Below are 23,522 nucleotides of genomic sequence, written 5' to 3' on the forward strand. Positions count from 1 at the left end.
AGTACGTCCAAAAGCAGAAGATTAACCCCAGAATGCGATGTCCTCTAAAAACAATCCGAAGTAAGCACTTACAGGAATCTAGTCGTTAGGAGCACAAAAACTCTTGTTTACAAGGGTTTGAAATGGCTTCTCTGTAATAACCCAGCTAAACTTGGGAGGTTAAAATTATTATTATTATATTACTATATTATATTATATATTATATTATTGTATATATAGATATTATATATATATGATATTATTATATTATGATATTATATATTATAATTCTATATTATTATATATTATATTATATATTATATAATATTATATTATATTATTGTATATTATATTACAATATATTATATTATATATATTATAATATATATAATATATAACCCAGCTAAACGTCTTCCTGGCCCAGCAGCTTAAAACTATTATTATTATATATTATATTATATTATTATTATTATTAAGAATGGATGGCCATCTGTCAGGGGTGCTTTAATATACAATTATATTAATATAATATAATAATATACAATTATAACATATAATATAATATAATGATAATATAATAATATACAATAATAATATAATAATAATAATATAGTAATATAATATATAATAGGAAGGAAGAGGAAGGGAAGGGAAGAGACAGTACATATAGCTCTCTCTTCTCTCAGGTTTCCTCTAGCATCTCCTCTCTAATCCGATTTAAATCCTGGCCAAGAAGGATGCCAGGAGAAAGAGGAGGGAGGGGGGAATGTGGGATTTGCCAGCTGGAAGCTCTCTCTCTCTCTCTCCTTTCTCCTTCTCCGAGGTTAAAACTATTATTATATTATTACATTTTATATCATATTATATCATATTATATATATTATATATAATATGATATATTATTGTATATTATATTATATTATTATATTATATTATTATAATTGTATATTATTATATTATATTATTTATATTATATTATATCTTTCCTCTTTGCATTGGCGGCTTTGCGAGGTGGGCATGGTGGGAAGGTGGTTGCAAGGTGGGAAGAAAAGCTGAGAGAACAGCTGTTCCTGAAGGCCACGCCACCAGCATTTACGATTCACTGGGGGAGTCGTATGGAAGATGGCGGACGCGGCTTTGATATGGCAAAAACACTTCCGGGTTGCTAAAACGCATCAAAATCGCTTCTAAAGGTGTAAAAATAACGAATAAATAACAAAGAAATTACCGAACTGGATCAACTAAGTCTAATATATACTGTAAATAATAAATAAAACCTACAAAGCACTGACTTATGGTCAGGCCTGTAGCCGGGGGGGGGGGGGGGGGGGATGTTAGGGGTTAAACCCCCCCTCCCAATCTTTCAGGTTAAAAAAAAACCTGGTTAACCAAATCCCCGTGCTATGAGACACAAAGAAGTCACTCCAGAACTGCAAGCACTATCTCAAGCAAATATTGGCAATTTATTCACACTGTCATTACTTGCAGCGATAGCCGATGTAGTGAAGCAACCAAGTTGTGGGGGGGGAGGTTGAATGATCTCATTAAGGAGGCCAGACTTGGTGGAGGGGGTTGACAGGAGCGGAGCTGCAGGCTATTGAAGGCTGGTCTGCCCTCTGATGTGCTCTTGTCTTCAGCGTGAGCTAGGAGGCAGGTTTCAACCCCCCCCCCCCCCGTGTGAAATTTTCAACACCCTCCCCCTCCAAATTTTCAACCCCTCCCAAAAAAAATTTCTGGCTACGGCCCTGCTTATGGTGCAGAGGTCAAAGCAATGCCTTATGATGCAGAGATACAAATGGTTGGAGGGCCATAGTTTGAGGATGTCTGGTATAGATCCATATAATGTAGTTTAATACACCAGGCATGGGCAAACTTTGGCCCTCCAGGTGTTTTGGACTACAACTCCCTCAGACTCCCTTGACTCGTTTCCAATATACCTCACTATCTCTGAGGATGCCTGCCATTGATGTGGGCAAAACATCAGGAGAGAATGCTTCTGGAACATGGCCATACACCCTGGAAAACTCACAACAATTCAAACCTGGTTTACTTTGTATTTATTTCTTTATATCTTATTTTATTTCAAACATGTCTGAAGTAGGGTTGGGTGGGAAGGGAAATGGTGGGATGAGATTCCTTGTCCAGTCACTCTGGCACAAAATGGTACACTGGCAGTAAGAAGCTTAAAACACTTTCAGTTTAGCCCAGTTAAAGTTTGGAGGCAATTTTTCTCTGAGATCACTATGTACATAGGTGATTAAATGCACAATGTGTATCAGTTGTTTTGAAAATAGGTCATGACCACCAGACAAATAGATAAAGAGGTTTGTAAAATAAGCACCAGGTGAAGTAGATCTCAGTCCTGCAGGTGCTAGATTATTTCCTATAGATAAAGCATGTGTTTAGCTTTAATGCAAGATAAACATATCATATGTTATATATTTAGCTATACTACTTGCCAACACTGCCAAACTTTGTTATCTTTTTAAAAGAAGTGTTTAAAAATAATAGCAAACCATTTTAGTTTGTGATTCTTTTTGCCAGTTCTCATGCAAAGAAAGCTGAGTCTGAGTCAGCACAAAGAACAGCTCCGCCCAGATGTGTTTCAAAGCTTAGAAACGAAAGTGAAGTTTTCATTAGAGTTCAGACAGACACAATGGCAGCTGCAAGCCCCGTCCGGAATCTGTGTGAGGAAACAACTTGTCCAATTTGCCTGGAGTACTTCAAAGATCCAGTGATCATAGACTGTGGGCATATTTTCTGCCAAAAGTGTATCACCCAGTGTTGGAATGGGCCTGACACTGATACATCTTGCCCGCAATGCAGAGAGCCCTGCCAACAAAAGAACATCAGGCCAATACGACAACTGGCAAGTATTGTTGAAATCGCCAAGAAATTCAGTCTTCAGATACTCAGAGGGGGAGAGATATCGGAGAAAGTGTGTGAACGCCACCAGGAGCCTTTGAAACTATTCTGTGAAGATGATCAAATTCTAATCTGTGTGGTATGTGACAAATCCAAAGAACACAGGCAACACAAAGTGATTCCAAAGGAGGAGGCTTTTGAAGAATATAAGGTAAGTAGCAATGGGTGAGGAATAAATTGACCTGTTGCTTTTAAGGGTTTTCTGTTGTTTGATTATGGTTAATCTTCTTGATTATGGCTTCAAACTACAAGAAAGGAGATTCCATCTGAACATGAGGAAGAACTTCCTGACTGTGAGAGCCGTTCAGCAGTGGAACTCTCTGCCCCGGAGTGTGGTGGAGGCTCCTTCTTTGGAGGCTTTTAAACAGAGGCTGGATGGCCATCTGTCAGGGGTGATTTGAATGCAATATTCCTGCTTCTTGGCAGGGGGTTGGACTGGATGGACCATGAGGTCTCTTCCAACTCTTTGAGTCTATGATTCTTAAATTGTTACTTCTTTTTTGCAGCCCTTCCACACAGCCATATAACCCAGAATATCGAGGCAGAATATCTGCTTTGAACCGGGCTATCTGAGTCCACACTGCCATACATTTCAGTTCAAAGCAGAAAATGTGGGATTTTATTCAGTTGTGTGGAAGGGGCCTGAGATATTTGAGTTCTTCTATTGGAGGTCTCTGAGATCTCTTGCTCTTTCTGTGCTTATGCTGGAGCTCTGTATGTTTCATTTTCTGCTTTTCTACTAATGAGCTGAGTGCAGAATGCCTGGATTTCTGTCTTCTCTTTCCTGTATGTTCTCAATGATACTTGGAAATACTGTATATACCCATATGTAAGTCAACCTAATGAGAGCAACTTTGGGAGCCAAAAAGTATGGATTCTGCTTTGACCTGTGGATAAAACGTAGAAGCTTGTTACAAACAAATCTTTTAAAAATGCATAAACGCAACATATTTAGGAATAGCTAAAGGACATAGAGGAACTTTATATAAGGCAGTGTTTTCCAACCTGGGGGTTGGGTCCACCGGGGGGGGGGTAATGAGAGAGTCCCCGGGGGGTCACCGAAGACCATCAGAAAATAATAATAATAATAATAATAATAATAATAATCTTTATACCCCGCCACCATCTCCCCGATGGAACTTGGGGCGGCTTACATGAGGCCAAGCCCAACAAAATACATCAGTAAAAACAACACAGTAAACAAGCAAATAAAACACAGTGCAATTACTAAAAATAACATATAAGGTATAACAGAATTTAAAAACATAGTGGGCAGGGCCACACCTATTGATTAATTTTTTTTAAAAACACTGGGTGTGAACAGAGGTAGGGTATATCTAAGTAGGGGTGGGGGTTGAAGGGTAATGTAGGGGGATCACTCCAATGAGTAGATAAAGTACTTCAGAGGACATTTTGCAGGGAATTACTCAGAACAGGGCATTTGTTTAGAATTTTAGATTTTAGAATCATAGAGTTGGAAGAGACCTCATGGGCCATCCAGTCCAACCCCCTGCCAAGAAGCAGGAAAATTGCATTCAAAGCACCCCTGAAAGATGGCCATCCAGCCTCTGTTTAAAAGCCTCCAAAGAAGGAGCCTCCACCACACTCTGGGGCAGAGAGTTCCACTTCTGAACACCTCTCACAGTCAGGAAGTTCTTCCTAATGTTTAGGTGGAATCTCAATTTCCTTTATTCAGGGAAGGGACACTGGAACAGCCACGTTTTCAAGCTCCTCCTAAAGACTGCCAAGGTGGGGGCTTGTCTGATATCCTTTGGGAGTGAGTTCCAGAGTCAAGGGGCCACCATAGAGAAGGCCCTCTCCCTCGTCTCCACCAATCGTACCTGTGAAGGGGGCGGGTGCGAGAGCAGGGCCTCTCCAAATGATCAAAGAGATCGCGTGGGTTCGTAAACAGAAATGCGGTCATGCAGGAAGGTGGGTCCCAAACCATTCAGGGCTTTGTAGGTCAGAACCTGCGCCTTGAATTGGGACCAGAAAATGAACGGCAGCCAATGATCGCTCCCTGTAAGTCGCTCCAGTTAGTAATCTGGCTGCTGCCCATTGGACCAATTGCAATTTCTGGGCTGTCTTCAAGGGCAGCCCCATGTATATATTTCTGATGGTCTTAGCAACCCCTTTGGCAGAGAACGCTGAAGATCTCTCTGCTTGCCCTTCTCTTCCTTTTTGGAAACAGATGGTGAATCCTCCCCCGCTGTGATTGGTCAGCTCTCAGCCAAAGGAAGGGCTGTTTCTGAGACTCCAGGCGGGGAGGGGAGAGCAGGCATGCTCGGCACATGACAATGTGGTTTGAGGGATAGCGGGTGAGGCTGGAGGAAGGCTTGCGCCAGTGAGTCCCTTCAAGGCATGAAGGTTCTGTGTGGGAAGTTTGGCCCAATTCTATTGTTGGTGCGGTTTGAATTGTAGATGAACTATAAATCCCAGCAACTACAACTCCCAAATGTCAAGGTCTATTTTCCCCAAACTCCACCACTGATCACATTTGAGCATATTGAGTATTTTTTCCAGGTTTGGTCCAGATCTATCATTGTTTGAGTCCACAATGTTCTCTGGATGTAGGCCACCACAACATGACAAACTGTGTTAAGGGGTTGCAGCATTAGTTAGGAAGGTTGAGGAACACTGATGTAAGGGGTTACATTGTAGAGGGGGGGATAAATTACATTGCTGATATTATAATATCTACATCTTTACAAGTAGAGATAGAGAAAAGAATATAAATGGGGGAAAGAATAACAATGTGCTCTGGAAAAAAAAAACAAGGGCAGAGGAGGGAGAAGATCAAGGAAAGCAACCAGTTTCTATGAGGAAGGAAGAGACAAGAGGAAGAGGCAAGAAATGTCCCACAACCATTATCCTTTCCTTGCCAAAACTAGAAAAGTAAAAGTAGTCTTCTCAATTTATTTTTCAGATTAAATGGCTGTAAGATTAAATGGTGCATAGAAGTTCACTATAAATCTTACTAAACATTTTTAAATATTAGCTGGTTTTTCATCCAACATATATAAGTGAAGAAGCCTATTAGCTTTAGTCAACCACTTCAAATGACATATATACTGTACACACATTTCCCAGTATCTAGTAAGGTGCCTTTATATATTTTTATTGCAAGACAAGCTCTATACAGTAGAATTAATGCAATTTGACACCACTTGAACTGTCACATGGCTCAGTGCTGCAGAATTATGGGATTTGTAGTGTTGCGATGCATTAGTGTTTTTTTTTGGCGAAGAAGGCTAAAGCCTTGTAAATCAGACTGCATTAATTCTTTCTTCTCTAGCTTACACTTTTTATTTCATGGATGGCCATTGTGGTCTCTTCTAATGCTATGATTCTATTATCCAAATGCTAGGGTTTGGGGCACAGAACTTTTGCAAAAATGGGAAAACTGGACATTAAAAACACATTTTTAAAATCTGAAAAAGCATTTCTCTAGGAATCTCTGGGTCCTTTACTAGAAGGTGTGTTCTTTAGGAATTTCAAGGTCTTCTAGCATGAGCCTGTGCAGAGAGAACAGGTTAGGCAAACATGCAAATAATCAAGTCTGCAGAAGTTAAAGCTGAAGATGCAGAGGGCTAACAGTATTTTCTTTAAGGTTTCCCCACCCATTGGAGCAAAGCAATAACTGAAAGGGGTTACAAAAGCATCTGCACATGAACTCATTATGATTAGAAAAGGTTTAAATAAATGCAGAAGCCTGCAGGAAGAGTGCAAGTACTACTTCCTCTTTTTGCCACCATAGAAAAATCTCAGAACTAACTGAAATAGCTTCATTTTTTTCTCTAGAACAAAATTTGGGATCATCTGAAAATTCTGGAGAAAGAGAGAGATGACATTTTGACTCATAAACAGAGTTTGGAGACTGAAATGCAGAAACTATTGGTGAGTATAAATCAATAACAACATTACTTAAGCTAATTGACATTGCCACTGGAAGATAGAGTTGAAACTTTCAGCATGGAGCCATACCTCTAGACCGGAAAGAATGATAAGAGTACAGGTACTCCATGCAGAGGAGGCAATCTCGAGAAGACCATAGAGATAAGGTACTTCACCTTGTGCTGTCGCACGCTGGGCCTGTACATAAGACTGTAGACAGGACATAAATTCTGTGTGCCCAACGGGATGCCGGGGCTGCCTCAGATCAAAGGCCTTTGGATTTCCTTAAAACAGAGTCTTTAGATTGCTTAAAGGTTCAACAAAGTTCTTTATTATTTAAAACAAACAGGTACTTTAAGGCTTTCTTAATAGTCTATTGGCTCTCTCTCAATCTTGTCCACAGGGGACAGGCACTATCTTCGTAAACTGTATATTAACTAATGGGGAAATCCTTAACTTCTAATCTGGGCAGTCTGTCTTTGCCTCTGTTGGTGTGGAGCCCCTGCACCCGGTACCAACTGCTTCTGGTTTCCGCGAGTGATCCTTACCAAGCAGAGCTTTGTAGACTTCCAGAGGAAAAAGGAGTTCAGGTTTCTGTGATGGCTGGCTGAAGTGCTGTGGGACTGGATTCCCTCAGCAAAGGAGCTGTAAGACTGTAAAATCCTCGGCCAAGCTATGGGGCCTTTTCTCCCCGGCCAAGCTGTAATGCTGTATATCTCCTGGCCAAGCCGCGGGGCTGTATATCCCCAGCAAAGCTGTAGAAGACGAAGCTTTCTACAGGAGCTCTTAGTTTTATGTCCTGCATGAAAGGCTTCTCTGTGTGGACTAACCCAAAATGGCTCCTATTCCCTCCAAAACCCAAAAAGGGGACAGGAACCTAATGATAACTGACAGGTGGCTTGCCCTATTATTGCAGCCAAAAGAAGCCACCTATCTGCAGAGTCCCTGAAACTTGGGACTACAATAAACATTCAATGCAAAGCAAACACAATTGGAGCTCCTGGTACAGCTGTACCTGCACACACCTGTTTGCTCAGCTTTGCAAATACAAGCTGATCATCCCTTATCTAGAATTCTGAAATCCAAAATACTCTAAAATCTGAAATTGTCAACATGGAAACTGAGATGATGACACCATTGCTTCCTGATGGTTGAGTGCACATAAACTTTGTTCCATGTACAAAATTATCAAAACAGATTTATAAAGCTAACTTCAGATTATGTGTGTAAGGTATGCATGAAGCATACATGTATTATGAGTTTAGACATGGGTCCCTTCTCCAAGATATCTCATGATGTATGTGTATATGCCAATACAGATATTCCAAAATCTGGGGGGGGGGGGGGGGGGGGATCCAAAATATAAGGCACTTCTGGTCCCAAGCATTTTGGCTAAGTGATGCTTAGTCTAGACTTGTAAAAGTATCGCATTTTGTAAGTATTCAACCCCATATTGTTTTGAGAGTTAACAGCAGCAACCTGCTTTAGTGTTTGGATGGTGAAGACCCTCAACTTTAGAATTTGAACTTTAAGGCACTGAACTCTATCCAGACATCTAAGGGTGTTCACTATTGAAGCAGAGTCATTAGTTTATATAGAGAATTATGTTTTTAATATTTGTATGTGATGTTTTTACAAATGTTTTTAAATGAGTAATGTTTATACATTCTTTAATGGTTTGAATCATTTTTGAAAACAATAACTCATACTTTTATCAATGGCTTTGTGTTGCTTTTCAAGATGTTGTTAGCTGCCTTAGGTCCCATTATTGTGAGGGAAGCAGGATGATAATAACAATAACCATGATGATGACAATACAGTCACCTTTTCTCCCCACCCCATTTGTGAATTTACTTTTTCAGATTTGATTATTCATGAATTTAATAAATATGCCCTCCAATTTGGTTCTAGGTTATTCAGGGTTTTGTTTTGTTTTGTTGCAGTGATTGTATATTTCCCGCTCTATGGCTCAGAAGTGTGAGTGTGTAGAGTGAAACTCCTGAGGCTGGTCTGTTTTCTTTTTCACTACAGGAAAACATTGAAACAGAGAGAACAAAAATAGTCACTGAATTTAAGCAACTGCGTGAATTCCTAGACAAAAAAGAACAGGACTTGCTGACTCAATTGCAAGATCTGGATAAAGAGATTCAAAACATCAGTAGTGAAGAGACTGCCAGACTATCTGAGGAAATTTCCTCTGTTGAGACAGATATCAAGAAGATGGAAGAAAAACATAACCAGCCAGAAAATGAATTGTTGCAGGTAAGCTTTGGTAGGAAAAAAAAAATAGGTTGTCCCTGGATGTTCAGAGACATATGCTCCACCAGCCAGGGGCGGCTCAACCCATTACACAAAGTAAGCATTTGCAGTATAGTTGATTTTGCCCAGGGGCGCTCTTGAGGCGCTCTTGGGGGGAAATAGACCTTGACATATGTGAGTTGTAGTTACTGGGATGTATAGTTCACCTACAATCAAAGAGCATTCTGAACTCCACCAATGATGGAATTGAACCAAATATGGCACACAGAACTCCCATGACGAACAGAAAATCTATATCAATGATTGGTTGGGGGGGGGGGGGGGCGCACCCAAAATACTGTTTGCTTACCGTTGAAAATTAGCTAGGGCCGCCTCTGTCCACCAGTCATGCTTGTAAATTATCAGTCACAAAATAAAGCAATGATAAGTGCAAGGGATGCCACTGAGAAAAAGTATGTGCTATGATGAACAGGTGGGGTTTTCTTGGCAAGATTTTTTCAGAAGGGGGCTATGTGTATTAATTGTGAATTAGATTAGGTTATTAACTGTTTTATATTGGTGTTGGAATTCTGCTGTGTTCTGTGTCTTGTGAACTGCTGATATTTGTGCCTGATCGTTGGCTAAGTTTTGATGAAATATAACATCATGACTTTCTGATTTATTCTATCAGAGAATTGTTCATCTGCACAAGAACAAAACCTCTTGATTTGTAAAGAAACCATTTTGCTTCTGTTTTGTGTTATTTGTATTCCTTATCCATTTGTGTGGACAAAATTCAATATTATTCTCCTTACTTTTAAAACTCAAAACATCCTGATGCACTGAGTAAAAAAAATCAGTCTAAAACTACTGCATATGCTGTTGTACAAATCACCTCAAGAAACATATCAAGTTCTCGAATAGTGTGAATTATTAGAGTCCTGCAAAGTCAGTGGAGGTATGTCAAAATGTGGGAAATATCACAGGATATGTCCCTTTAGTAGTCTTTGGGTCATCTGGTGCATGTGATTGAAGTTCTCTTTCTTTATTTTCTAGGACATCAAAGGATCCTTGGAAAGGTATGTAGGTTTTTCTTTAATCCTGGAGGAGATTAGCAATATCCTGCCTCTCTTTGGTTAAACGTAGAACCTTTAGGCACACTTCAAAGGTATGATTTTGTGATCTTATCAAAAATCTGAATTATAGCCATTCAGTGTGAAGCATAACACTTAAATTTTAAAGCATATTTCTATAAAATACATTTAAATACACAGAACAAAAAGATTAAAACACAGAATTCAAGTTTAAAATTAATGATTAAAACTGATCTGATAGGCTCTGCCTGAAGTGATAGGTCTTCAGATGTGTTTTAAATTATGACAGGTCATTTAAATGGATAAAGGCAAAGAACAGGGGCATTTTATTCAACTTGGCCAAAGTGGATGTAGCAGAGTCTGAGCTCCAAAACCTGAAATAACCCAGTGCAGCTTTAGAGAAAGATTTATAACACTCTGAAAGCACTTTTTAAAAAGAGCTTTGCTTCTCTGGTTAATGATTGGTCTAGATTGTGGCCAGCTATAATCCATTCCCTGATAGGTGCAGAAGCACTGTCCATCATTGCTGTTGATTGGCTCCAGGCATGGTGGGAATTTAATAAATTATGTAGTTTAAAGTTTTCTGGTCACTGCTTGTTCTCATGGGTATTTATTAGGCCTGTTTGATCAAGAAAAAATTTGTTTCTAAAATCGATTTGTAATTGGGGTGTTTTTTTGTTTCGATATTTAAAATATTTACAAAACTTTCCAAAAAAAAGTTTCGGTATTTACGAAATTTCGTAAATATTTACAAAACATTTTGTAAAGATGGCGGACCCCCGAAACTTTTTCCGAAACATTTCCGAAACTTCGTTATTCGAGTGGGGGAGGAAGGGGTCGATTCGTTATGAATATAACAAAATCGATTCGTTAAAATGGCGGACGCGATCGCGCATGCGCAAAAGCGGCTTCCGGGACTTCGTTATTAATTACGATTCGATTCGATATTCAGATTAATAACGAATCGATTCGTTAAAGCGAATATTTTGTATTTTTTTAAGAATAAAAGACAGGTATTTTTAGAAAGTATTCAAAAATGGAAAATTAACCCAAAAATGGCCCTGATGAACAGCTAACACAGCCAAAAGACAGGGCAGTCGAGAGCAAACACCAACAGAAGAGTCTTTTCTTTTTTAGAATATTTTTTGTATTTTTTTTAAGAATAAAAGGCAGGTATTTTTAGAAAATATTCAGAAATGGAAAATTAACCAAAACTGGACCTGATGTGGACCAAACACAGCCACGAGACAGGGCAAATGAGAGCATACACCAACAGAAGGGTCTTCTCTTTTTTAGGTTATTTTTTGATTTTTTGAAGAATAAAAGAGAAATATTTTTCAGTAATATTTAAAAATGGAAAATTAACAAAAACCTTGCCCTCTTGTGGAGCGAACACAGCCACAGGACAGGGAGAAACGCACACCCAGGCACACAAGGGTCTTTTCTTTTTTTAGGTTTTTTTTTAATTGTTTGAAGAATAAAAGAGAAATATTTTTCAGTAATATTCAAAAATGGAAAATTAACAAAAACCTTGCCCTCTTGTGGAGCGAACGAACACAGCCACAGGACAGGGAGAAACGCACACCCAGGCACACAAGGGTCTTTGCAACTATTCAAATGAACAAATGAAACGAAAGTCGGAGGTTTTTGTTTTTTTGTGGATTTGGTTTTTTTTTTTGAGGTTATGCATATTTTCATTACTCAAGAACGAAAGTCGGAGATTCTAAGACGATCAGAGAAATAATCAATAAAAGAGGGGAAAAACTTCTTTTTCCTTTCATTCTGCCATGAGAGTGAGTCCCTGCAACATGGACTTCATTCTTAAAGGACCCTGTTTTAAGTTACCTCTTGGCACAAATTCTGAGTTTTTTACAATAATGTAGACTACATATTAATGTTAATAAAGACATATAGATTGGTAGATAATATGATAGAAAATCTTTAGAGTAATTCCAAGACTGGTAATCAATCACAAACCTGAAATATACAGTATTTTGGTAACCATCCTGAAGCTGTTGTGATGAGTTGGGGGGGGGGGAGGAAGGGCACAGGAGTGCCAAAGGCTGCATGACAGGGAGTTGGGGGGAGAGGAAGTGCCAAAGGCTGCATGACAGGGAGTTGGGGGGGGGAGGGCACAGGAGTAGAGTGCCTCTATTCAAAAATGGAAAATTAACCAAAAAGTGGACCTGATGTTGACCAAACACAGCCACGAGACAGGGCAAGTGAGAGCAAACACCAACAGAAGAGTATTTCGGCCCGGCCGCTTTGGTTACTCTAGATAACCTGGGTCCGATCGCATCAGGGCAATGTTCCCGCGTTTAGTACGCATCAGGGCACCCTCCCAAAATGTAATTCCATCCTTGTATAACTGTGGTAATGCTAGAGTTTAATTTTAATTTTAATTTAAAAAACATTAATCATTAATCATGTGCGTCCCTCCCGAAGCTGCGCGCTCGGTGGCAGAGGACAACGTCCAAGGTAAAGAAGGAGTGTACCGAGGTCTCCAGTATTAAAGTCGCCTTTAAAATCATCAATAAAAAGTGTCCTGGGGTTCCTGTGATGCCCTTAGATGTCCGGGGCTACACGCGCACTACAGTGTGTGTCTACCCTACGCCGACAGGTGCCGGTAACCCGTTGAACCCCATTCGTGATGGGGTGACGGGGAAAAAAAGAGGGTGACCGTATATAAACTTGACTAAAAGTCGCCATTAAAATCAATCATTAATCATTAATCATTAATCAAGAATAAAAGAAATATTTAGCTAATGATAGCTTGTAGTTTGCTTCCCCTTTGCTTTTCTGAACTTTCCCATTTTGTAGTAATCCCTATTTTTTATAACAAAATAAAGTCGCATTCGTTTTTCCAAAGGCTGCATGACAGGGAGTTGGGGGGGGGAGGGCACAGGAGTGCCAAAGGCTGCATGACAGGGAGTTGGGGGGGGTGGAGGGCACAGGAGTGCCAAAGGCTGCATGACGGGGAGTTGGGGGGGAAGGCACAGGAGTGCCAAGAGGAAGGGCACAGAAACTTGCCATAAAGTCGCCATTAAAATCATCAATAAAAAGAAGTGCTTCTATGAAAATGTGGAGGACCGAAGCATTTACTTTGAAAAAATTAGTGTGGTCAAAGCTGGCCACTTGCATCAATCAAGAACGAAAGTCGGAGGTTTGAAGACGGTCAGATACCGGAGGAACGGCTGTATGACAGGGAGTTTGGGGGGGAAGGGCACAGGAGTGCCAAAGGCTGCATGACAGGGAGTTGGGGGGGGGGAGGGCACAGGAGTAGAGTGCCTCTATTCAAAAATGGAAACTTAACCAAAAAGTGGACCTGATGTTGACCAAACACAGCCACGAGACAGGGCAAGTGAGAGCAAACACCAACAGAAGAGTCTTCTCTTTTTTTAGAATTTTTTTTGTATTTTTTTAAAGAATAAAAGACACTACAGATATTTTTTAAAAATACTCAGAAATGGAAAATAAACCAGAAACTGGCCCTGATGAACAGCTAACACAGCCTCGAGACAGGGCAAGTGAGAGCAAATACCAACAGAAGAGTCTTCTCTTTTTTTAGAATTTTTTTTTGTATTTTTTTAAAGAATAAAAGACACTACAGGTATTTTTTAAAAATACTCAGAAATGGAAAATAAACCAGAAACTGGCCCTGATGTGGACCAAACACAGCCACAAACAGGGACCAACTAGAGCACACAGCCACAGAAGAGTCTTAAATTTTTTTAGAATATTTTTGAGTTTTTTTTTAAAGAATAAAAGACACTACAGGTATTTTTTAAAAATACTCAGAAATGGAAAATGAACCAAAAACTGGCCCTGATGTGGACCAAACACAGCCACAAACAGGGACCAACTAGAGCACACAGCCACAGAAGAGTCTTAAATTTTTTTAGAATATTTTTGAGTTTTTTTTAAAGAATAAAAGACACTACAGGTATTTTTTAAAAATACTCAGAAATGGAAAATGAACCAAAAACTGGCCCTGATGTGGACCAAACACAGCCACAAACAGGGACCAACTAGAGCACACAGCCACAGAAGAGTCTTAAATTTTTTTAGAATATTTTTGAGTTTTTTTTAAGAATAAAAGAAAGGTATTTAGAAAATATTCAAAAATGGAAAATACTAAACTCAGCTGGCCCTGATGTAGAGCTAACACAGGCAGGAGTCAGGGCAAACGATCTAAATATCTCTAACACAACCAAAAGACCCAAAAGCACACACCAACAGAAGAGTCTACCAACTAGTCTTTTTGCTCCAAGCCAAGCCACGCCAACCCAAGCAAGCACCAAGCACAGCCCTCCCACACCTCTCCTCCCTCGCCTCCGCGCTAGAAATGAGCTCCGCGGCCACGCGGAGCTCCTTTTAAAAGCCTTCCCGGCCAATCAAAAGCAGCCACGGTGCACTGCTGGGGTGCTTGGGAGCGCCGGATTGGCTCCCAGGCACCAGCAGCACTCAGCAGCCTCCATCCCATTAACGACACGAGCTGAAGCTCGTAAAATATATGGGGCTGCTGTTTCGATATTTTTAAACCCTTCCGGGTTTAAAAATGTGTTTTAAAATCGCGTCGGATGTGGTAAAAATAACGAATTAATAACGAAATAACGAATTAACGAACGAAACCGCACAGGCCTAGTATTTATTTGTCGTGTCAGGGCAACCAGCCACTTATATTACATTTCTAACAGAAGAAAGCAAACAAACATACAAAATACAAATTTTGTGAGTTTGGTAGTTGATTAAATGTCCTTTGACCAGTATCTGGCCACTTGGAATGCTTCTGGTGTTGCTGCAAGAAGGTCCTCCATTGTGCATGTGGCTGGGCTCAGGTTGCATTGCAGCAGGTGGTCAGTGGTTTGCTCCTCTCCACATTCGCATGTCAAGGATTCCACTTTGTAGCCCCATTTCTGAAGGTTGGCTCTGCATCTTGTGGTGCCAGAGCGCAGTCTGTTCAGCGCCTTCCAAGTCGCCCAGTCCTCTGTGTGCCCAGGGGGGAGTCTTTCATTTGGTATCAGCCATTGGTTGAGGTTCTGGGTTTGAGCCTGCCACTTTTGGACTCTCGCTTGCTGAGGTGTTCCAGCGAGTGTCTCTGTAGATCTCAGAAAACTATTTCTAGATTTAAGTCATTGACGTGCTGGCTAATACCCAAACAGGGGATGAGCTGGAGATGTCTCTGCCTTGGTCCTTTCACTATTGGCTGCTACTTCCCGACGGATGTCAGGTGGTGCAATACCGGCTAAGCAGTGTAATTTCTCCAGCTGTGTAGGGCACAGACACCCTGTGATAATGTGGCATGTCTCATTAAGAGCCACATCCACTGTTTTAGTGTGGTGAGATGTGTTCCACACTGGGCATGCGTACTCAGCAGCAGAGTAGCATAGCGCAAGGGCAGATGTCTTCACTGTATCTGGTTGTGATCCCCAGGTTGTGCCAGTCAGCTTTCGTATGATATTGTTTCTAGCACCCACTTTTTGTTTGATGTTCAGTCAGTGCTTCTTGTAGGTCAGAGAACGGTCTAAAGTGACTCCCAGGTATTTGGGTGTGGTGCAATGCTCCAGTGGGATTCCTTCCCAGGTAATCCTCAGAGCTCGGGATGCTTGTCTGTTCTTGAGGTGGAAGGCACATGTCTGTGTTTTAGATGGATTAGGGATCAGTTGGTTTTCCCTGTAAGGGAAAATGTCTTCACTGTATTTGGTTGTGATCCCCAGGTTGTGGGTGTGGGAAGGGAAAGAATATGGATAGGTTTGAGGTAATTTCCCCAGCCAGAATGAGTTCAATTATTCATGCTGGTGAAACAAGGGGTAGTAAAGGCTTTTTGCCAGCCTGAATGGGTTCCCAGGAGAAGGACATAGATAAAACCTTCAGCAACTTCTGTGACCTTTAGTCCGGCTTCATTGATAGGTGCATGGAGGCATTGTTAGGGGGTTATGCCTGCTACCTGAAGGGGTGATGGGGCTTTCCTATGTTTCCCCCTGTTGAGTGCTTGTGACACTTGTATTTCCGGGTAAAAGACATTTGTGGGGGTGCACAAATTAGATTTCTGGGTAAAAGGTTGCCTTGAACTTGGCAATCGAGACCATGGCCATGAGTTTTGGGGCCCAGGGGTTATCAGGGATTTTTCATAAGAGCATTTAAAAATTGGAAACACTTTCCTTACATTGTTTCAGATTGAATCAAAGAGGCCGATCTAAGACTACCTCTTGTTTGATCTCTGCCTTAATTGTTATATATATATTTTATTGGTGATATGTCCTTTCTTTACAAACACATCTCAGATACTCTTCCTTTTTGACATTTTGAAAATATTCCTTGAGTTGACATGGATTCTTGATAAAAGATTTTCTGTGATATTTTCTGTGCATCTCGTGGAACAAAAATCCTGCATGAAAAGCAGCAGTTACGATTGGTTTGTTTTAATTTCTGTCCACACTATCTCAGCCTCAGAGGAAAGCTAAGACACCCACTCCCTCTGAACAAATCTGGCAAAGAACACCCTGTGGTAGGGTCAACTTAGCGTTGGCACAAGTTGGAAGCAACTTGGAGGCACATCACAACAACAATCTGTGCATTCAAATATGTAGTGTACATATTTCCTATTTTTCTTCTGTTTCATGAAATGGTAACATTTTCAGATGATCGTTGCTCTTTGTAACAGCCAGTTTAGACAACAAATAGATTAACTGATTACCTTCTCTGCCATGTCTTGCCGCAATGTGCCTACTTTTTCTTGCAACTTTCTTGTTGAAACAATTATCTGAAAAAATAATGTCCAGTTGCTTCCCCACAGGTGTAAGAAGGAAAAATCTGAGGTGCCCCAGACTTTATTTCTTCATCAAAGGGAGCGTATTGAACATTTTGGTAAAATTCATGATAGGATGCAAACGGACATCAATACATTTAAAGGTAAAGAATAATGAATTCTGAACTTAAAAACAAGGTTTAACACATAGCTGATCTGATTTAGTTTAAATAATTATTTTAAAATGTATATCCCATTCTTGACATTGAAATTCATTTTCTAAAATACAATTATTCATAACATAAAGATTGATTTGATGGAACCTAGAAAGTATAAACATAAATACTTTAAACATAAAGTTTCCAATAATGAAGTTACTGGAATCAGAATGGGAAGGGACCACAAGACCCGTGTAGATCTTGAGAAAGTCAACTACCATCTCAGAAAATCTATTCCCTTGTTAATCTGCAATTAAGGTCAAGAAGTTCTTCCCAATGCTTTAAGTAGAATATTTTTTCTTGTAATTTAAACCCATTAGTACATGTAGAAAATAAGCTTGCTTTATCTTCTATATGATATGCCTTCAAATATTTAAAGATCGTCATGTTTTGGTGATTGAAAAAAATCTTTATCTACCTAGACTCTGGTGCTATGGAAACACAGGATATATGATAGGTTTGGAAGTGAATCTGCATTTTAGATGATACTTAACAATGTACTTTGTAGTGTATTTCTTGCATGGGCATCTTGATCTAAATGGCATTGGGCATGCGGGATAGAATGGTGGGTGGCTTTTGTTACCATTGCTAAAAATGTGTAGAGCCACTTACTCTTGATTTCATGCCTGGGCAGCTCATTCTCACTGCAGCACAGGTGACTTTACAAGCAGGACTCTGCTGGGGAGGTGCTTGGGAGCACTATTTTGGTGCTCCCAAGAAGAAACACACCATTTATTATTTTGCATTCTTACTGATAAGGGTGTTGATCAATCCAATCATCACTGATCTCATTCATGGCTGGACTGAGCTGGGAAGCAAGTGATGGTTCTGAGAAAAAAAGAAAAACTAGCCATCCCACTCTGAATTTGGGCATTGGAAATTGTGGCCATCAATACAACATCAACATGGTGTACAAGAAGGGATGGTGCTAAAGGTTGTATAGATGGAATCTGAAGCAGAATACTCCGAATTGCAGCTGGAGTATTTTGCTGGTATAGAAAATCTCACAGGCTTTCCTCCACCAAGCAATATACTTTGGATCCCAAAATTGTTCTTAAGGCTATGATTCAATGGTTCTGGAAACAGCAGATCTCATTTAAAAAACCCTTTACGTGTTCTGTTGTAAGTCGGTCCGGGGGCATGGCAAGTGTGCAAGCGTCACATTCGGGATGTCTATGCACAGCTGGACCTAGAGAGCATAGGTAGGTCTTTAGCCACAAGGTTTTTAGCTTCCCACAAAAGGAATATTAATTTAGAGCACTACCTAACTATTCAATTTCCACTACCCTTAAGAAGAATATATACTAGGGCTAGGTTTGAACAACTCGGTATTACGTTGGAAACTGGGCACTACTGTAACATCCCAAGAAGTGAGAGATTCTGCATATGGGGAGAACAAACAGTGGAAGATATTGAACATTTCTTAATTGACTGTCCAGCATATACTGAACTGCGAGACAGATATTTACATCCAATATTATCCAACTGCAGGTCCCCCAACAGAAATGATATTCTGACATCCCTCTTGCAAGGTCAGGAAAGATCCAACCTAATCAGAGTAAGCCTTTTTATTCTGAAAGCTATTAAGAAAATAGCAGGTTTCCTGAAAGAAGAACCAGGAAAATAAGATTCTGACTATAAATAGAAGGTCAGCTGTTGTCCTCACCTTTTTGCCTTGTTTTTTTTTTACTCGTGTTCTATTTTGAAATGGTCATATGACTGGTCAAATAAATAAATATTATTATTATTAAAAGTGTGCTGGTACGGCTGTACCAGGAGCTCCAACTTTATTTTCTTTCTATTGAGTGTTTGCATGCATTCCAAGGTTCCATGCATTTTGCAATAAGGCGGCTTCCCTTGGTTTGCAATTATAGGGCCAATGACCCATCAATCATTGTTAAGTTTTGGTTCCACCCCTTTCCCCAGGGCTCTAGGAGGAGAGGGAGCCATTTTAGGTCAGTCTTGCATTGGAAAGCTTAGCTACAGGACGTGGATTAGCTCCACCTGTAAAGAAGCTTCATTTCTCACAACATCCGGAGGAAACATCCGGGGGAAACAGCCCTAAAGCTTCTAAGGAAAACAGTTTTACAGCACAGCCCTTGTTGGGGTTAAAGATACAGATCCACACCTTTCGTGGAGAAAATCCAAAAGGACTCCAGCTGGAGAATCTACAAAGCCTTGGCTGGTAGGTCTACTCGGGACCCAAGAAGCAGTTTGTAGCCGGGAGTAGGGCCCACACCAGCAAAGTTTAGAAAGTAGATTGCCCAAGCAGGGGTTAAAAAGGATTTTCCTCTTAAAGAAAAGAAACAGTTCACGAAGCCAGTTGCCTGTCCCTTGTGGACAAGATTAAGAAAGCCACTAGTTGATTCAAAGCCTTGAAACATTTGTTTAATTTGCTGAAGATCTAAGAAGTATTTGATTGTTTGTTGAAGACTTAAGCAATAATAAAGGACTTTGTTCAACCTTTCAAGCTTCTAAAGACTCTGTATAGGAAAATCCTTAGGGCCTCTCACTTGAGGCACCCCAGCTTCCCGCTGGGCACAAAGAGCACGTCCTGTTCAAAAGCCAACTGCTATAGGCCCAGCGCATGACAGCACACAAATTAAAGTTCCTTACCTACCCATACAAACAACGGAGGAGGTACCAACTGAGCCTCCTATGGAAGAACTTTCATAGCTTGGGAGCAACCTGAGAGAAAACTCTCTAACATAATTTCAGGAAATGTGCTTGTGATAGTAGATGGACAAACAGCCTATCTGTGCAGTCTGAAATATCAGATATTGCTTCTTGAATCTGTATGCATCAATATTGATAGTTCTTCTTTGTCCTTGTCTTCTAGCTACTATATTGCCGCCATCTCCAGAAATTCCAAATGCAAAGCAAGACAGGTTTGACATTTTTCTTTTCTTTCAGACAAAGCTTTTTGTAACTCTTTAAAGCAAAATAAAAGTAAGGTAGAATATGAGTTTGGTATCAACACATTGTATTTTACAAGCTAATTAATGGTGAGCAACCGACAGTCGCTTTTGCGGACTGTTTCTATACCAACTACTGCACAAAGTAGGGGTGGAGGAATCCCTATGCCTCACTTTCCACTAACCCTATTTCAGCTGTTATTAATTGGCATTTCTGGGCTGGACAGACCCAAGTTTACCAACCAATGTATACTTGCCCCCAGTTTGCTTCATTTGGACACATGCAGTAGAGCCTCTATAGACAGACATTTATATCAGTTGGTCAGCCCACAAAAACTACACAATTCTTTTGCTTCTTTCTCTCCTCCTCCCATGTTTATTCCATCTTAGTTTGATCAAATTCTCTTGAGGAATGTGTCTTCCTGCGGATTTCTGGGGTTTGTAGTTTAGGGAGGAAACTTTAACAGTCTCACTAAACTACAAACCCCAGAATTCTGCAGGAAGCAGAAACCGAATTTTACGTGGATTTTTTCTCTAGTGTGATGAAGTGGTAAGGGCATGTCTGTGGATTTTGGTTTTATATAATCAGTGTCGTAATCTTTATTTCTTCCCCCATAGTTGTAAAAACTATTTCCCAGATGAGTTTTAAAATCTTTTAAATTAAGTCATTTATCAGAAAATCAGTGATGCATGATTTTCTGATGAATGACACTCTGTTTTCTGGATTTCCACTCAAGGAAAACTATATTTTTAATACCTCGACGTTCTCATTCAGAACAATGTAACACAAGGAGGTGGACTGTAGTTGACCCTGCCACTTTCTAAACCCACTCTACACTGGTTTTCTCAACTTTTCCTTCTTCTTACAGCAATATCTGCAAGGACATGAAAATCCCCTCACTGATCGTGGAGCATTTTCCAGGAAACCATGTACAAAACCCAGTATATGGTAAATCAGGATTTGTATTCTCTCCCTGGCTCTTTCAGGCTCCTTCTGCAGATTTCAAGTTGTCTTGCTTCTCTTATACTATGGGATTTGAAAAAATAACCTCAGGGTGTCATTCCTGGGAGGTAGAAATGGAGAATGCAACATTCTGGGCTGTGGGGGTGGCCAAAGAGTCCTTAAGGAATAGCCATGATCAAAGTGTGCAAGAAGGGAACTGGTTTCAAGCTGTGCAAGGGAATCTGTGTGATCCCCTTGTGAAAGAAGGGAACTGGGCTATATGCCTCTATTCTGAAAACGGTACGTATAATTGGACTGCATTCACCTCTCCTAAACTATCTCGAGGACCATATCCCTTTAAAAATACAAAACCACTACCTGTCCCTTACAGAAATGCTGATTTGAACAAGGATAGAAAAAAGAATATCTCTGTGATTCTGGATTATGAAAAAGGTTCAGTGCTCTTTAAAGATGAGTTAAATATCATTTATGGTTTCTACAACGCTTCATTTTCTGGGGAGCCAATCTCCTCCTGGGTCAGTGTGGGAAAATGAGATGATATTGGTGAAAAATCAGCAAACCCCAATCTGGATTACGCCAAGCTCCTATGAATGGGGTAGGGCAGTGATGCTTAACTCTGTTTCTGCTCATTGTTCCCATAATAACTTCCCCCCATCTGTTTTCTCCTCTATTCCAATCCACAAATCTCTCTAAGAGAACATGGGACAAGTATGGTCTTGGGGTTAGTTGGCAACTTTTTCATAGTCACATCAAGCTGCCGCTTTCCTGACTTAACATCTTTCCCCAAGAAGCCATAGTTCCTTTGGAAAGAGGACTGATGTATGACCCACTTCAAATGTCATTGTTTGGAGTCTGCTAAGTTAGTTGACACTGTTACAAACTGCACTAGTACAAACTGGTGCAACAAAACACATGACCCATTTGGGCGAATGCAATAATATATGACAACTGCTGCAAGAATTATTTCTACTTAGAGATTGAAGGAACCATTTATCCCAATACAAGAAGAATTGCTAATGAACATCTATCTGCAAAATAACTGAGATAGAGAAATCACCTTTGCTGATTAAGGAGAAATCTTTAACTAACTGAGAAAGACTGGGCCCTATTCACCACTTTTTCACGGCAGTGATGGAGTCCTTGATCTGTTGTGAAATTTATGAATTAGTAGAGTTCTGCTTTAAGGGGAAGTGTGGTTACGTTATTGTCTAAAGCCAGAGGGTGAGAAGTTTGTAGAGATTTTCAATAGTTGTGGACGAAATGTAGTTGTGTAGTTTTGGTAGCTTTAGATATCTAAAATGCTTGTTCCTGTGTTTATTAAAGAAAGTATTGATTAACCATGTTCACCATTGCATAGTTATCACCCCAAAACTAAACATGTTTGTTTGCAAATATTGGATGCCACATAGCTGCCGTCCCTAAGATGGGACAATGGGCCAGATCTCAAAGCTAAGTCCAACTTCATCCAGGCTGGCAGCCATCAATAGGCATACCAGTGGTCTATGAAATGTACCACCAAACTCAATGCTACCTAATGCATCTGATGAACTTGCAGGTTCATGCCTATATACAGCAGCTCTTACCAGAGAGAAACCTTCTCAACAAATCCTGGCATACCTTTAGGTCATCCTTAGTTTCTTTAATGATATGAATATGGTGATGAAGTGTTGATTCTGAGTGGTGCAATGTGAGGAGAGGAGACTACTCTCTGAAGTTGAGATGTCCCAACAATACCTGTAGCTCAGGTGGAAGTCATTGTGCATCACATGCTAATGTATCCCCTGTGTAGTGATCCCAGATAAAGATTTCTGAAACCCTTGCTGACACATAGGAGTAGGATCTCTCTTGTAGAATGGCTTCATTTTTTTCTGGTGATTTCAATGATTATGTAACACATAGTATTTTGTTTTGGGTGAAAAACAGAACATAAAAAGAGATCTGGATAAAACTGCCACAGATTGCCATGGAGGCCCAAAGTATCAATGTCATTTTATGTTGGCAACTTAGAAATTTATCTATAATTTGAAATGTTCTTATACTTTATCTGAGCATGGTAATGATTTGGCCTACTATCTTTTGTACTTTTTCTCTTGAATGTTCTGTAAATGTTAAATCCCTTTGACATGGACATTAGCTAACACAATAAACATATTGAATGCTACCTGTTTCTTGGTTTTTTGATAGTATTTGTTGAGAAAGTATCCTTGAAAAAGCAGTGCAGCTCTTTGACCGGACAAAAAGAGATTACATGATTTGGCAATAATAATAATAATAATAATAATAATAATAATAATACTTTGTTTGTATACCACCCTATCTCCCCAAGGGGATTCAGGGCAATTTCCGACATTTAAGGCAAAACATTGAATTGCCAGAAAGACAAACCATACAGACAAATTAAACATCTTAAAACATGAAATCCTGCTAAAACATACACAAAAAATTAAAAACCAATTTCATTATAGCTCCATCAGATGGGTTCAAACCACTAATGTCTAGCATTAGAAAATTGACGTGGCCAATTATAAAACTGCTGGGCAAGGGGTA

At 40.0% G+C, this 23,522-nt stretch overlaps 1 protein-coding gene across 1 annotated transcript; it reads left to right on the forward strand.

Moving 5' to 3' along the window:
- The first annotated feature begins 2,629 nt into the window (after window positions 1-2,629).
- Window positions 2,630-23,136, forward strand: LOC137096006 (E3 ubiquitin-protein ligase TRIM39-like). The gene is made up of 7 exons (XM_067463327.1): window positions 2,630-3,055; window positions 6,706-6,801; window positions 8,830-9,060; window positions 10,093-10,115; window positions 16,927-17,042; window positions 19,936-19,984; window positions 20,881-23,136. Exons 1-7 carry the CDS (start codon window positions 2,636-2,638, stop codon window positions 21,506-21,508), a joined length of 1,563 nt encoding a protein of 520 aa, XP_067319428.1. The 5' UTR covers window positions 2,630-2,635; the 3' UTR covers window positions 21,509-23,136.
- The last annotated feature ends 386 nt before the right edge of the window (window positions 23,137-23,522 follow it).

This window comes from Anolis sagrei, chromosome 2, assembly GCF_037176765.1.
Source record: "Anolis sagrei isolate rAnoSag1 chromosome 2, rAnoSag1.mat, whole genome shotgun sequence".
NCBI lineage: Eukaryota > Metazoa > Chordata > Lepidosauria > Squamata > Dactyloidae > Anolis > Anolis sagrei.

Coding starts and splice junctions, on each gene's coding strand:
- LOC137096006 (XM_067463327.1), top strand. CDS start 2,636: ATGGCAGCTGCAAGCCCCGTCCGGAATCTGTGTGAGGAAACAACTTGT. Junction 9,061..10,092: donor CAGAAAATGAATTGTTGCAG/GTAAGCTTTGGT, acceptor TTTATTTTCTAG/GACATCAAAGGATCCTTGGA. Junction 19,985..20,880: donor CCAAATGCAAAGCAAGACAG/GTTTGACATTTT, acceptor TTCTTCTTACAG/CAATATCTGCAAGGACATGA.